A 16,517-nucleotide genomic window follows, 5' to 3' on the forward strand; every position below is an offset into this window, starting at 1 on the left:
TGGGGTGGGAACCTTACTGATAGAATCGCGCTATACGCAGACGACGTCCTATTCTTTCTTACGGATCTCCCTAGGTCGGGACCCCGAGTCTTGGACATCATGCGTATTTTTGGGGAGGTATCGGGCCTTCATTTGAACCCACGCAAGTCTACTCTGTGGGTGTTGGGTGGTGGTGCTGCAGCAGGTCCCTGGGCGTCGGCATTGCAGGTGGCGGCCGGGGGGTTAAAATACCTAGGAGTGTTCCTCTCTGAATCAGTGGATATTGCATGGGAACGGAACATAGTGCCAGTATGGGAAAAGGTCCAGACGGATGTGAAAACATGGTCGTGGATGCCCCTAACCATTTTCGGTAGGTCGGCGATATTCAAGATGGTTGCGCTTCCGCGCCTCCTCTATCAGCTGCAAAGCTACCCACATCCAATTAACCCCCGGTGGTTTCGACAGGTCAACTCAGTTCTGGGCCGCTTCCTCTGGGCTGGAGGGGCGGCCAGGCTAGCGCTGCGAACATGCTTCCTGTCTACGTACTGTGGTGGTTTAGCTACGTCGGACCTCTTATCCTACTATCAGGCCTCCCAGCTGCTGGTACTTAATGACTGGTGGTATGGAGACAGGGGAGACCCGGCGTTTGCCCTGGAGCGTTTGCTAATGGGGAATAACACCCTCCATACGATCTTATATTCGGCTAGGCTAAGGCGGGCATTGCCGTGTGCTACGCGAGTTGTCTTTGAGGTGTGGCGACAGGCACTGCGTCGCATGGGCTGGTGGAGTCGATTAACGGCGGAGGCTCAGTTATGGCACAATGGGCGACTGCCCGCACTGGCTACATTGACGGGCTTTGATGGCTGGGATGCAATCGGGATCTCGTCGTTGGGCCACGTCATGACAGGGGTTACCCTCAAGTCGTTCCAGGAGCTCAGTGCAGAGTTCCACATGCCCAAGACTCAATTCTTCCGATACCTTCAATTCCGACATGCGCTGACGCCTAGCCTTACGAACCTGGAGTCACTCCCGGAATTCAGCCCACTCGAAGCGAAGGTATTCATGGGAGACCTTGGAGATAAGAAATTGTCCCGAATTTATCAAACACTGGTTACTCACTGCTCAACCAACCTCCTCTCACTCAAGGAGGCCTGGGAGGATGATGTTGGTCTCCTGGATGACGATGATTGGAGGGAGGCCCTGGAGTCCCCGCGTGGGGCCGCCATCGCCATACGGCTTCGGCTCATTGAGTTCAAGTACTTACACAGGGCGTACTACACCCGAGAGAGGCTGTGGAAGGCGGGATTGATTGGGTCACCAGAGTGTCTGCGCTGCGGAGCTGAGAAAGGTACGCTATTGCATACAGTATGGTCGTGTGCTGGATTGGTCAGGTTCTGGAGGGGCGTTTGGAGTTGCCTGTCAGAGGTATTAGGATGGGATCTTCCCCGCACTCCTAGATTAGGGCTGCTCCATGTATTGGAGGGAGTCGGTGGAAATATATATAAACGCCATTTATTGTTGTTGGGGCTTGTGGTTGCCAAAAGGGACCTAGCGCGAGCATGGAAGGGAGAGCGAGCCCCCCCCCTGTGTGCGTGGAAGGCTGGATTAGATTACTTCATGGGACTGGAACGCCCGGTGTTTGAGGCGAGAGGGTGCCCCCGGAAGCACTTTAAGATCTGGAAGCGATGGGCGGAGTATAGGGGATTGCTACTGGATCCCCCAAGGGAACAAGAGGCCGAAATACAGGTAGAGGATGCGGTACGGGCCTAGGCGGTGCGTCATGCCTATCACAAGGCGACCGAATACAGATTGTCTGGTATACTCACGTGTTAGGGGTTAGGGAGGGATAAGGGGTGGGTAGTAGGGGGGTTGGGTGGTTGGGGTTTGTGGGTGGAGGAGGGGGGGGTGTTCTGTTATTCGGCTTTTCTTGTGTAAAATATGCATTACAGATGAAAATGTGTCATGATGCTTGGTGGTGATCTCCAGACTGTGGGGAGCCAAGTATTTCCTTTTTACCTACCTGCTCAATAAATTTTGTTGTGTGAAAAAAAAAAAAACTACACAAAGTCCCAAAACACTCTGCTTCATATAGACCATTTTTTAATATATGTTATGTATTGTCCTAACAAATAGACTGTGGTGTGATAAGGTCACTGGTATAAGAGGACCAATGTGGCTTCACCTCTCGAAGAAGCACCCTCATGACTATATGTAAACTAACATGTACTTTACACTACAAAACAGGCACACAAGGATTAATCCTAATGCGTTCAATATAGAAAAATATTTTTAGACGCAAGAATGGAATTACATGTTGGCAGAAAGGATTAGGGCTATAATATACTGAAGTGGCTATGTATACTTTATACTGATCCAATCCCCAAAATGAGAACCAGGTTTATTGTCTCTGAACAATGGTATATAGAGAGTGGCACCAGGCAAGGGTGACCCCTCTTACCCTCTGGCCATGGTACTCATGGCCATTAATCTTAGGGGTGTAAATGAACATATTGTGTAAATGTATGTGTATGACAACTTGGGGGCTTATTTGCAAGCCCCTTGCATCGCTGGTGCATCTCTTTTGATATGGGAAAAAGTGACATACCAGTGCTGCATGCAGCTCGTAAATAAGCCACTTAGTTTATATCTAAAACCACGTTAGATTGGTTTTTATACTACTACAGCATTTAGACAGATTTGGGGAGATATCAGACCTACAAAGTAATTTGAAAGAGTCAGTAAAATTATCATAGGTGATCCCATATCTGCAAATCAGAAGGTATCATTAGACCTGAAAGACGCAAAGCATGTAGATGTTGGGGAGGAGCAAAATAGCTGCTGAGACAGAGCATGTAGCAGGGGAGGGGACATTGAACTGGCATATCCCCAAATATTAGCATGTAAATCGATAATGAAACAAACTTTAATAACTGAGTGCTCAAGAGCCAACTTAACAAGGCATGACTGTTTCCAGTTATGTTTATTAGAATGTTTGTTGCACAAAAATAGATGAAACAGCTTAGATTTCATATTACACGAATGTAAAATAGTATTCTGAAACATATTTTGATTATACTTGTACACACCTAAATATACACTATGCATTTTACTGTTTTACTCATCATTTATTTGTTGGACACAATAAAAAACACGTAAACGAAAGGCAATGCTAAACAAATGATGCGTGTGTGAAATCTGAAGAGAATCTTAGGGAAAAAATACATGAGATAAGGTGAACGCAAGATCTCCAAAACCGTATTTATTCATACGATAAGCAGTGCAATTTGACATGGTCGATTGCTAACCAAGCAAGACAGGATTCCATTTAAGAATGGTGCTAATAAAATAAGTTACAAGTACATTTTAGATACTGGACTACAAGCCAACAGGGTATGATTCAATTTGAGATATTTGGATCATCGCCAACATGGTTGGATTACATTTAATACAGCTGGAAGGGAGCCAACAGACTAAGATTCCATTAGAGATAGCTGTTTGCTAGCCAGCCCCGATAGAAGTAGTCAAACCTTACACTCTACCTCAAAAGAGAGGTCTGCTTGTACTACCCCAACTCTAGTGAGTGTAATCAGTTTTGACAAATCCATACTGACAACATTTTTGTTGAACAATCCCAGCTAGATAAAACTGAAAACTCTAATTACATTTGTGTGTTTGCTATTTGTGCTGTACAGAATAAATTTGTGTTAATCACAGGATCCAAAGTTAGTCCAAAGATTGATAAAGTGTTGGTGAGACATTCCATATTCTGTAGCGATTCTGTCAAGACTTGGTTTCCAGGCATCATGAATTAAAGATGCATAAGAGGCTGTAGGAACTGTAGGGGTTGGGAAGAGTTGCAACAGGAGCGTGTATATGCAATGCTGTGATATTGGTAGATTGTTATAATAGGTGGCCTGAGGTCTCATTTGTAAAAGCACCTAAGAAACAGAAAATAATTAAATTTTTCAAAGAAGTCTTTGCAATTCGAACATCCACTGTAAGCAACAGGGCGAACCTACAGTGCCCTTAGATGAGCTTGGGATGATTTTGGCAGCAGCAAAGCAACTGTAGAACACAAGCTCATTTTATCTCATATTAGTCAATCAAAATTCTGTCTGCAGGATTCGTGGTCGTCTTCTTTCATTCTTTGACCGGTGTACTGATCTTCGCAGAAATTTCTCTTGGAACGTTAGCACGAGTACATTTTATCAGTCAGGCCTCTTCATCCCCTCCAGGAGAGCCAAAACTGAAAAATATTAACAACTGTTATTGCACAAGTAACTCAAGATATCCAAAATATCAAAGAAACATGCTTCATTAAATGACATTTAAAACAACTGTCATAGGAAAGTAAGAAATGGTGCTTTAGCATATCTCTCCCTCTCTGACAAATGGTCCTATATTCAGCAATATGACAAGCTTCACTTTTCAGAATTTAATTTACATGTAAGCTCCTTGGAAAGTGGTATACTAATATACACAGGGCCTGTAGATTAAATGCTACTAGTGGACACACAAGTTACCCTTTAAACCTGTCTCAGGCTTGCCACTGCAGAGCCTGTGTGTGCAGTTTTACTGCAAATTCAACTTGCCATTTAAAACCTTTTGCCAAGCCTGCAACTCCACTTTTATTACACATCATTCACCTCACCTCTAAGGTAGGCCTCAGATGGTCCACAGGGCAGGGTGCTGTGTAAGTAAAAGGTAAGACATGCACTTTTGAGTAGTTTTGAATGTCCTGGTAGTGAAAAATACCACAATTCATGTTTCAATACCGTGAGGCCTACTCTTTCCGTAGGTTAACATTCGGAATTCCTTAATAAACTTGTAAGCTGTAATTCCTAATTAGAAAACTAGTTCCTGTATCATTTTTTATATCTTTGGAATGGTAATGATAAATCCTCTTTAATGGTTAAGTTGGATTTAACATTACTATTTTAGAAATGCCCTTTTAGAAAGTGGACAGTTCTCTGCTCTTACAGCTCTGTGTGCCTACAGCCTGTCTTCAGTACATGTGTGGAGTGGGTGACAGCTACACTTTCTGCATTCCCTCTAAACACCCACTACCACAAGACCGTTAGGTGTGTCGGAGTAGTACTCAACTGTATTCTGATGGCTCTTTCTGGCAGGAAGGGAGGGAGGGGCTGACAATTACACCTGAATAGGCAGAGCCCTGACCCCACACACAGGGCTGATTACCCCCTACTGATAGTCTGCAGCTAGGACAGAAGGACCTCTGTGCACTTCAAAGACCCTACTTTGAGGTCAGTCCAACTTCAAAGGCACAACTGGGTATGAGTATTGGGGCTCTGACCCCACCAAATCAGCCACTTCTGGACCTGTAACTGAACTCTGTGGGAAAAGCTGTTGTGCTGCATCAAGGACTAACACTCTGCTGTACTGCTGATATGGGAGACCTGTTTTTCTGCTGTACCTCCCTGCTGCCTGTTCTCCGAACCTGCTGAGGCAGAGCTGGACTCTGCAGGGAAGTGAGGCAATGCATCAGCTGCCCGGCTTCACTCTTGCCCCAGTCGCTGAACCTCTGAACGAGACTGTATCTGCAGTATGAGCACTGAGCCGGCGGCTCTAGGGGCACAGAGTGTTCAGCAGCGCATCCGTCAAAAGCGCAGCAGCCCCCACGACAGCCTGGTTGAGATGGGCTTGCACCAGACCCCACCCGATGCTGGGCCTTGGCAGGGTGACAGCCCCAGAGTGCCAGCATGTGCTCTCTGAATTGAGTGGTGGCCAGGCTTGAGCATGGATAACGAGTGCCTCAGCACCACCTGTGCCTGGCACTGCTCTTCCAGCAAAACGCATGCGGCATCCCATAGGGGCCTTTCTGCATCTGCTGAGCACTGCAACAGGAGTGCTCTTCTCGCCTCTTAACCGCCAAGCGCCCTGAATTGGATTATCCAACACCCAGGGCACAGACAGTTCCTCCCACTTGGGTCCCAACACTTGAAGGGTTCCCCAGCTTATTGGGGTAGAGCAACATAGTGGTTAGGGCCTAGCACTCCATGCTTACTCAGAGGACCTCCAGGCATGCACTACAGATCCCTGCAATACTTCTCCTGTGGACTGGTGAACTTCCTTGTCCCTCAAAATCTCCTTGTTCACCCCTGTCATAGCACACTAGCGGTGTATTACCTGGAACCTCAATTTGGCTCCCATCTCCAACACATAATACTCTGCCACGGGCTTCCCCTCTCTCTTATCTTCAGAACCCAATGGCGGGAGACTTGCCAATGCCTCGGGAGTGCATACTGTCTTTTGGCCCCTGGCTACCAAGACCTCGCTAAAGGGACTACAGGCCTGGTAAAGGGACTACAGGCCTGGCGGAGGTCATCTTACCAGGGGGCGGAACAGAGGTGAGATACCAGACAGGCCCTATGCTCTTTAGTCTAACTGAGTACCCTTGGGAACCATGCCATGGCCTAAATCCCTTGAAGATACACCAGTGACCTGTTTATGGAGCAAGCTCCCCCATGCCGAAGCAACAAGGATACCCCCAGGTACAGCCATCCAAGAACCCACCCCCATTGCCTATCTCACAAGACTACATGGACCATTTTTTACAGGAGATTCGCACCAAAACAGGATCAATTACAGCAGAACTCAAGACATGCATCAAGGACAGTAAGAGGGAGGTCTCCGAGATTGGGGTTAAATAGTTGATCTGGAGTGCACTGTAGATGCCTCAAAGAACGGCACATTGAACTACAAACTAAACCAGAGGACTAGGAGAACAGGAACGGCCAGGATAACATACACATCGAGTGGTAGCCAGGGGGCAGAGGCCAAGGAAATCATGATATTTACAGCAGAGCTCCTCCAGAAGATTAGGGGAGATAACGATACCCACCCGCCCATTCTTGATAGGGCCTAACATGTGGCCTCCGTCCAGGGTGCTCAGACTCCATCCCTAACATCTTGACACATGTCCATTTCTTCACGTCTATCCTCAAAGCCTCAAAGGACAAAGCTTAACTGGTGTTTCAGAGACACACTATTTATTTGTACCAAGATTTCTCTCCTGTTACACTGTGCTGAAGGTGGGATTTCACGCCTGCCACAGACAAGCTACGAGAAATGGAATTTCGATATCAGTGCCACACTACTCTCTGCTTAGGTGGACAAAAGGTGCTCTCTGATCACTGGCAGAGGCAAAACTGGAGGCTTGCCACTGATCCCCGAGACAGAAATCCCTCTCCAGCCCATTTCCCCCCCAGGTAAGAGCTGAAGTTCATTTGTACTACAGCAAAATCTCAGAGACAAGACAAATGTCAAGTCAAAACCGCATCCCAGGAGACGAACCAGGAGGTCATTCAACAGCTTCAAAACATGGGGAAGGATGCACCTCTGCCACCCTCTACATCAGGCTCCCTGTAATGGTAGTGAAGCTACCATGTCTACTTACACACATCCTCTGTTGCAGGAGCTGAAGCTGCGCCCGTTCTCATGGCTTTTCGCAGAGCAGGGTCGTGGGAGGCCAGGAGAGCACATTCCTTAAAGCTCCCACACCTGAACTTGGACTTCACCTGATGGTCAGCCCCCCACGCTATGCACTCAAGGAGAGTGACTCCACTGGCGGGACCCGTGTACATTGTTGCTAGTCTCTGCTGGAAGCAGACAAAATTGTTGGATCACGTTGGCCTGTTTTATTTGATTGGTTTTACTTACTTTTTCCCCATAGGTCAAACAATACCAATTAATGCTACAGCAACTATGTGCAGGTGACTGGGCATACTTTTAACATCAGGTGGGGACCACATGCCATTTTGTACCCCCTCTATTGATAGTCTGTGGCACCCTATTCTCTGAGAGCCGACAAACATACACATTTTTAGGGCCAGAGCAATTTGGGGAACAGATGCCCGACCATGCCTTTCTATATCCACTTTCCATCCCTGCTGAGGGGACCATACCACACCGCGGCTCTCCACCCCTCTAACCCCTGACCATGGTGATGGACATTAAACTACTTTCCCTCAATGTCCATGGTCTCAACTCCCCGAATAAACACAAGCAGGTCTGGGGCTATATACTGCAACACAATCCCGACGTCATACTCCTGCAGAAGACTCATCTTGTGGGTGCAGACAGACATAGATTAGCATATCCGAAATACCCTATAAGTCATTGGGCACACATTAACATGAAAACAGCTGGAAGGGGGCATTTTATGTAATACAGGCTGTAGCTCCGGTATAACAAAAGTGGTGAGAGACAGAGAGGGCCGCTTCTTGACACTACACATGCTTTGTGGCAAACAGCAGCTCACACTCCTTAATATATAAATGCCATTATATTGACGCACCCTGTGAGAACAATTAAGAGGAGTAGAGGGCAACATTATAGTTTGCAGCAACTTCAACTTGGTGTGGGACCCAGCGAAGGTCAAAAGCGCAACCACTTACTAAGGAAATGAGGCCATGTCAGCACACCTAAAGAGGGACATGGCGGGTTTAGGGCTCCTAGAGGCCCAGAGCTATAAACAACCTGCCGGGGGGGCTATTATTTTTATTCTCATATACATACATCTTACTCCTGCATCAACTATGTCTAAATAACACATTCCCTCCACCGAAAGCTTGACGCGTCAGATTTCTGATATCTCTATTTTGGACCATGCCTGCATTGAATTGACTTGGTCCGGCACCATCTCTCCTTCTAGGGGCCCTCTGCATTGGCATTTACACCCACAACTTCTCTGGCTTCCAGTTGATGTGTAGATCCATAGGGGGAACACTGATTACTTTGCTCTTAAGTCACTATCAGGTATTTCATTACACACACTGTGGAATGGGTTCAAAGCTACCATGGGGTGACAAGACAAAATAACATCTACCCGTCGCAATAAAAGACAACTTGCCATTTTACAAGGCAAACTGTGGGCCCAAAGGACAAATAGAATTGAACGTTCCTTTCCAGCGCTTCAACAGTGATATTATGAGGGAGGTAATAAAGTGGGCACATGCCAAGGCACACATTACGAAGCTCCAGACTGGAGTCATGGGATGGGTGATTACTGAGCATGATAAACAGCAGACGTTCCATGAATGCTACCAGACCTTCTATAATTGCGAAGAGGTCTCGCCTGCCCTGAGAGAGGACTATCTGGCCTCATGCGAATGGGAAGTCCTCCACCCTTAACAATTGGAGAGGCTCGATGCTCTGATCACGCTCCAGGAACCCCGCAGCACAGTTCAAGCCCTTCCTCTCGCCGGGACCAGATGGGCTCCCAGACAGCTTTTACAGACCGAACTTGCCTGAATTGAGAGACCACTTGGTGCGATTGTTCAACTCATTCACACAAGACACAGGCCTCACACCCTCCATGGCAGCGGCAGAGACCGCTCATACCCAAGCCAGGCAAACACCTGATGCTTTGCATGGCTGACTATCCTATTGCCCTCCTTAGGTCTTTACTAAGATCCTGGCTACTAGGCTCGAACGCTACTGCATGCTCCAGCACTCTCCACCCACTCACACACTCTTGTCAGTCTACGTGGCATGCCACTACCATGGAGGCATATTTCCTAAACAATGGGAAAAACTGTGGCAAAACATACCAAAAACATATTGCAGTATCTCTATCAGGAAAAAAAGCACATGAGCTCATATTCCAGTGGTATTACACCTGAGCCTACCTCTCCACAGATCACTGAAACAATATTGATGACAAAAATATAGAACTACAAGAATATCGAGTAAAAAATATAGAATGCAAAAATATCGAATTCCAATCTCCAAACAGGTAAGTACAAAAATATTGAATCAAAAATATCTTTGTGAAAAATATAGTTAGTCAAAATATCGAATTATTTTAAATGCTTTAAAGTAATTAAAAATTAATGAAATAATAAATATAATTAACTTAAACATACTTAAAATACTTAAATAACCTTAAAATGAATAAATAATTAATGTAAGTTAAAAAAAACATACAAATTGATTTGTTAATACATATATATATATGAACGTAATATTAATAAAAAAATTACAATATTTTTAGCGTAGGATAGCGGAAAGGGTAACATTTAATATTACCACTCCAGTGAGTGCAACAGTAGAGAAAGCTTTGGATAGCGTAGGGGTAAAAATTACTATTCCCACTCCAGTGAGTGCAACAGTAGGGAAAGCATTGGATAGCGGGAGGGTAAAAATTACTATTCCCACTCCAGAGAGTGCAACAGTAGGGAAAGCGTTGGATAGCGTAGGGGTAAAAAGTACTATTCCCACTCCAGAGAGTGCAACAGTAGGAAAAGCGTTGGATAGCGTAGGGGTAAAAATTACTATCCCCACTCAAGAGAGTGCAACAGTAGGGAAAGCGTTGGATAGCGGGAGGGTAGAAATTACTATTCCCACTCCAGAGAGTGCAACAGTAGGGAAAGCGTTGGATAGCGTAGGGGTAAAAATGACTATTCCCACTCCAGAGAGTGCAACAGTAGGGAAAGCGTTGGATAGCGTAGGAGTAAAAATTACTATTCCCACTCCAGAGAGTGCAACAGTAGGGAAAGCGTTGGATAGCGGGAGGGTACAATTACTATTCCCACTCCAGAGAGTGCAACAGTAGGAAAACCGTTGGATAGCGTAGGGGTAAAAATTACTATTCCCACTACAGAGAGTGCAACAGTAGGGAAAGCGTTGGATAGGGTAGGGGTAAAAATGACTATTCCCACTCCAGAGAGTGCAACAGTAGGGAAAGCGTTGGATAGCGGGAGGGTAAAAATTACTATTCCCACTCCAGTGAGTGCAAAAGTAGGGAAAGCGTTGGATAGCATAGAAGTAAAAATTACTATTCCCACTCCAGAGAGTGCAACAGTAGGGAACACGTTGGATAGCGTAGGGGTAACAATTACTATTCCCACTCCAGAGAGTGCAACAGTAGGGAAAGCGCTGGATAGCGTAAGGATAAAAATTACTATTCCCACTCCAGAGAGTGCAACAGTAGGGAAAGTAAATACTTCATATAATAATTTAAAAAAATAGTAATTAATACAAATTACAAAATATTTAACAATAATTACCAATTTAATATATTATAATAATTAATCAATTAAAAATACAAATACAACATATTTATTAGAAATCATTACCTATTAATACAAATTAATTACCAATTTACAATTAATTAATTAGCAATTGAAAAATAATTAACAATTAATTAAAAATAAATACCAATAAATAAATTTAAAAATGTAATTAATTACATATAAATTACTTCCCACCCATTTCCCCTATAAACCCACAACCCGCTACAGAAAAAAAATATTACAATTAACATAATTATCAATTAATAAAAATTAATTACCAATTATAATTTACTTAATTACCAATTAAAAATTAACAATTAATTCAAGATAAATGCCAATAAATACATTTAAACATGTAATCAATTATAATTAAATTACTTCCCACCCTATTCCCCTATAAACCTACAACCCGCTAAAGAATTAAATTACGCAAAAAATTAAATACAATAAAATTCATTACTTAAAATAAATTATAAAATAAATATACACTTTTCACACATATACTAACATAAAAAACAATTTAAAAAATTCTATATTATTAAAAAATCGATATATTTAACATCTATATTATATACTTCGATATTTTGACTTTCTATAGTTATGTAAATCGATATTAACTTACTTACCTCAAATTCGATATTTTTGTTGTCTATATTCTGTCCATTGGATATTTAGTCCATTCTATATTTTTTACTCAATATTAATGCAATTCTATATTTTTAACTCGATATTTTGAGTGTATACCCCTCTCCACCACCTACCCTGGCACGTCTTCCCTTTGTTGGCGATGCAAACCGGAAAAATTATATTTCTGTCATGTCTGGCGGTTCTGCAGCTTCATCATCACCCTCTGGACAGAGGTTTTAAGTCATATCAAAGCCACTGTGGGGATCCCCTCCCAGCCACTTATGTCACGGTTATCCTTGGTGTCCGCCCACTAGCCTTGAAAGCGATGACCCAAGCTGATGGACACTTGTTAGCTACATGCTCCAGGCAGCAAGGCAACCTCTAGCCCTGGAGTGGAAGAAGTCAACTGCCTACTCCGCGTCTCAGTGGTTTTCTCACCTATGGCAAGTAATGGCGATTGAGCATCTCTCATACAACCTAAATGGAACAAAAGCCACATTCCAATCTTTGTGGCGTCCCTTGATCCAATACCTCACCCATATAGAATTCACTTGTTTCAACCTGCCAAAGCTTAAATCACTACAGCTCTTCGGCTAACTCAGCCCGCTAGAGCTCCACTTCTCCAATTGGTATATCATTTTCCTATCATAGGAAACACCTCTGTCATGCATTATCACATCGCTGAATCAGCAGCACTCCTGTATACAACTTGTCTTGACCTGTAATTCACTCCCCATGTTCTGGTTGTATACCTTGGTTCCTTACCCTTTTTATTTTTCCTCTATATGGCAACTTGTGCTATAGACAATCTTGTACTGTGTCAAACTAACAATGGCTAATGATGCTTTTGACAAATCATGCTTTCTGCAGTTAAACTAGCTACTCTGTAGTACCTGATCTCCACTTGTACTGCAATGTTTGTAGCGACGCAGTAGCGTCCTGCTTTTTAGTTTTGAAAAGTTTAATAAAGAGATTTTGAGCAAAAATAAATAAAAAATAAGCTCATAGCCCTGAGTTAAAGAACATTTAGCATATCCATATTCTGGAGAGCCACACTGCTGTACATCATGTCATCAGGCAAGATTCCAAAGCAGCAACCATGGATCTCACCATCCACCAGCCCTTTCACAGGTGAATCACTGCAGGATGATGATGTAGCTGTCCAGTGTTCAGCAACTGCAGAAGCACAACTCCTTCTGGGTAAATCTGGGAAGTACTCTATGGGAATGAGCGGGACATGGAAGCACCAGCGGGCTATGCATCTCAACAACTGAGGTTGAGGATACAAGGAGAAGATACTGCACCAGTGGAACCGCTGCATCAACAGCACAAGGAGGATGATGATTACGTTCTGCATTTTGTTGCATATTTGCCAGCACTGCCCAAAAGGTGGGTGGCTGCTGGAAAAAAAATGTAATGGAAGACCATCAAAAGAAAGAACACAGTCGTGCAAAAAAACACAAGAAATAAAAATAAAAGATTACATAAAAATTTATAAAAAATACAAAAATATTGAAAGTTTTAAAAAAACAACACAAAAAACAAATTGTCAAGAGTGAAGATTCTAATGTTTCAACATATATCTATATCTATATATATATATATATATTCACTGAAAAAACCATAGGTTATAGACCATATATAGTTAGGAATTAGCATTTAAGAAACCTTATTTTACTCACACAAAACCATTGAAATTCTATATAGTTAGTTGTACTAACTATATATCGCGCACCCGCAATCCACTGCTGATCATGTCACATATTACATCATTCATGACATGGTCAGTGACATCACTGATGACATCACTGATGACATCACTGATGACATCACGGATGACATCTCAAATGACATCACTGATGACATCACTGATGACATCTCAAATGACATCATTGATGAGATCACTGATGACATCACTGATGACATCATTGATGACATCTCAAATGACATCACCGATGACATCACTGATGACATCACTGATCACATCTCAAAAGACATCACTGATGACATTACTGATGACATTATTCATGTGATAATACGATGAATCTCTTCAGACTCTAATAAAAATTTAGATACACTCAGTGTAAACAGACACTCACACACTGTCACTCATCCATGGAGTTACTCACACACCTAGTCAGTCATGTAAAGAATCAATCACACCTCCATTTCCTCAACTATACAGTTATATACACCTTACTTATTCAAACATATACTAACACATATTTACTCTCTTATACAATCCCTGATACAAGTTCACAATGATCCACACAGCCACTCACACATTCACTGGCTCTTATGCATAGTTATTTATATATGTCAACTCTCACATGTACTGTGTTTTACATATGTACTTACTTTGACATGTAGCACTTAGATATCCATTCACTCACCAATACACTCATGCACACAGTCAACTGCCCATTCAGCTGTTTCCACATGCACTTTTGAACCCATACATCTAGTGAATCAACTGCTCACACATCTATGCACAGAGTTATACACCTCCCAGCCACCCACACACACACTCAGTCTCCCATACAAATACTTAGGCAATCAACCAATAACCCATATAGTTACTCATATAGCTACTGATCAACACATGCAGCAGTTTACAGAACAACAGACATAATGATGCACAAATTAAGACAGTTTAGTCACTAACCCATGCACTCAGTGAGACACATTTAATCAGTCACTCATACAGTCAGTCATGCACCTAATAAATCCTTCATCCAGACACTTATAAATCCACTCATTCTTCAATATGTAAGACATATTTTAACTTTACAGAAACATACAGTCACTGGATGTTGTCATCAGTGATGTCATCAGTGATGTCATTTGAGATGTCATCAGTGATGTCACTGACCATGTCATGAATGATGTAATATGTGACATGATCAGCAGTGGATTGCGGGTGCGCGATATATAGTTAGTACAACTAACTATATATGGAATTTCAATGGTTTTGTGTGAGTAAAATAAGGTTTCTTAAATGCTAATTCCTAACTATATATGGTCTATAACCTATGGTTTTTTCAGTGAATTTTCAAGGTTTTGTAAATGCTAATTCCTAACTATATATGGTCTATAACCTATGGTTTTTTCTGTGAATTTCAATGGTTTTTTAATAGCAAATATCAAAAGCTTTAAAATGTATTCTTCTTTAATTCTAAAAATATATTTTATATGTTTCTAATACAATTTTTTAATGTATTTTTTTAATTATTTTTTTTTGTTTCGCTCCCGGTCCGCGAACCAGGTCGCTTCCCGTTAGCTCAAAATGGTGCCGCGACCCGGTCCGCGAACCGGTAAACGTTCCGTTTGCGCAACTGCCGCGTTAGAAAACAACATCGTGACGCGTCGCGTCAGCGTGACGTATCGCGTTGTCGCGTGAAACGTCATATGACGCGCCGCGTTAGCGTACCCGGAAGTGAACCGGTACGCGAACGAGGCGCGAACCGCAGCTTCCCGGAAGCGATCCGGGACGCGGCCCAAAGCACGTAACGTAAACACAACAGGTCATGTGACTTGTTAATAACACTTTTCATTGGTTCATTTCACTTTTGGTTTCATAATGATGTAAAACTAGGTCATGTGACCTAAAAGTAACACTTTTCATTGGTTTAGAACTATTGTTTTTCCCAAATGATGAAAACCCCTCATTCTTTCCTCACTCTGACTTTCATCTTTGTGAGAGGAAGACCTTTTGTGATCACTGAGCAATGGCTTCATTAGTAGCTTCAGCTGGTGCTTCCCCACCACCTCCAACACCTCCAAGGAAGAGAGGACCACCTGCTGAAGTTATCATTCAGCAAGAGGAGGAAGAAGAAGAAGAAGAGGAAGAGCAGGAAGAGAGGCATTTTTTGCCTGAGGAGCCCAGGAGGTCTCATATCAAAGAAAACTTTATTTGGCAATTTTTTAAATATCCCCGGGGCCAAAAAAAAGTCAATGCCCGGTACGTAACTTGCCTTATATGTAAAGAAAGTCTGTCCAGAGGGACAGATAAAAAATATAGTTACGGAAATTATACAATGCATCGCCATATGCAGAGGTGGCACCCTATCAACTACAGTGCTGCGCAGTTACGTGACCAGCAAGATAATCCCCCTTCTATGGCCAGAAGATCAGTTGTACAGGAAGTGACGGGACCAGAGGCGAGGGAGATGGTCCCAAATATACAGATGAGGTTCGGGGAAGTGAAACAAGTGTGCGTGCGTTGTAACCAATTCATTTGCTACAGAGAAAGTAGCATCACTCTGATCAACAGAGCTATCGACAATCATGATTGTCCGAAACGCCCCAGAGAATAAATTCTTTTTTTTTTTTGCTCCTGTTGAGCCCTTTATAATGAATCGTTTTCGTTTCCCCCACCCAAAAAAACCCAAACAAAAATATAAAACCGTTCAAAAAATACAAAAAAAGTAAAAAAATGTTCAGAAAAATAATAAAAAAAATATAAAACAACAAAAACAATAAAAAAAAAGTTCTTATCAGAACTACCTCCCCTTTATAAAAAAATTGGTAGAATATTTAGCACTCTGCCAACCTCTATTTCTTTTGGTTCGCTTCCCGGTTCGCTCGCCGGTACGCGAACCGGGAGCGAACCAAAAATTCTAGAAAAGAAGAGTAAGTATAAGGGAAGGAAACAGAGAGTAATGTTAAAAGAAAGACAGCTATAGGGACTAAACCAAAGATACTGTTTAATAGATCTATTTACCGAAGAAAAGATGGAAGAGGGTATAATTGAGAAAAACAAAATAGATAAGGAAGTGAAAGAAAAAAAGGAGAGTAGAGAATGTGACTGAATGATTAAATTAAGATTAAAACATTGGAATAACAGAGAGAAAAAACACAATGCAGAAAAGAAGA

At 42.7% G+C, this 16,517-nt stretch overlaps 1 protein-coding gene and 1 long non-coding RNA gene across 3 annotated transcripts in view; one reads left to right on the top strand and one right to left on the bottom strand.

Moving 5' to 3' along the window:
• LOC144826418 (uncharacterized) overlaps positions 1 to 16,517 on the top strand; it is a 175,735-nt gene that overhangs the window by 34,376 nt on the left and 124,842 nt on the right. The gene's annotated exons all lie outside the window — the stretch shown is intronic.
• Positions 2,930 to 16,517, bottom strand: part of TM6SF1 (transmembrane 6 superfamily member 1) — a 622,619-nt gene continuing 609,031 nt past the window's right edge. For both annotated transcript variants that reach the window (XM_078684737.1, XM_078684736.1), the window contains one exon: positions 2,930 to 4,225. In XM_078684737.1, the coding sequence (XP_078540863.1) occupies positions 4,202 to 4,225 (24 nt within the window). In that variant the 3' untranslated portion in view covers positions 2,930 to 4,201. The remainder of the gene's footprint in view (positions 4,226 to 16,517) is intronic.

This window comes from Lissotriton helveticus, chromosome 3_2 (genome assembly GCF_964261635.1).
Source record: "Lissotriton helveticus chromosome 3_2, aLisHel1.1, whole genome shotgun sequence".
In the NCBI taxonomy this organism is placed as follows: domain Eukaryota; kingdom Metazoa; phylum Chordata; class Amphibia; order Caudata; family Salamandridae; genus Lissotriton; species Lissotriton helveticus.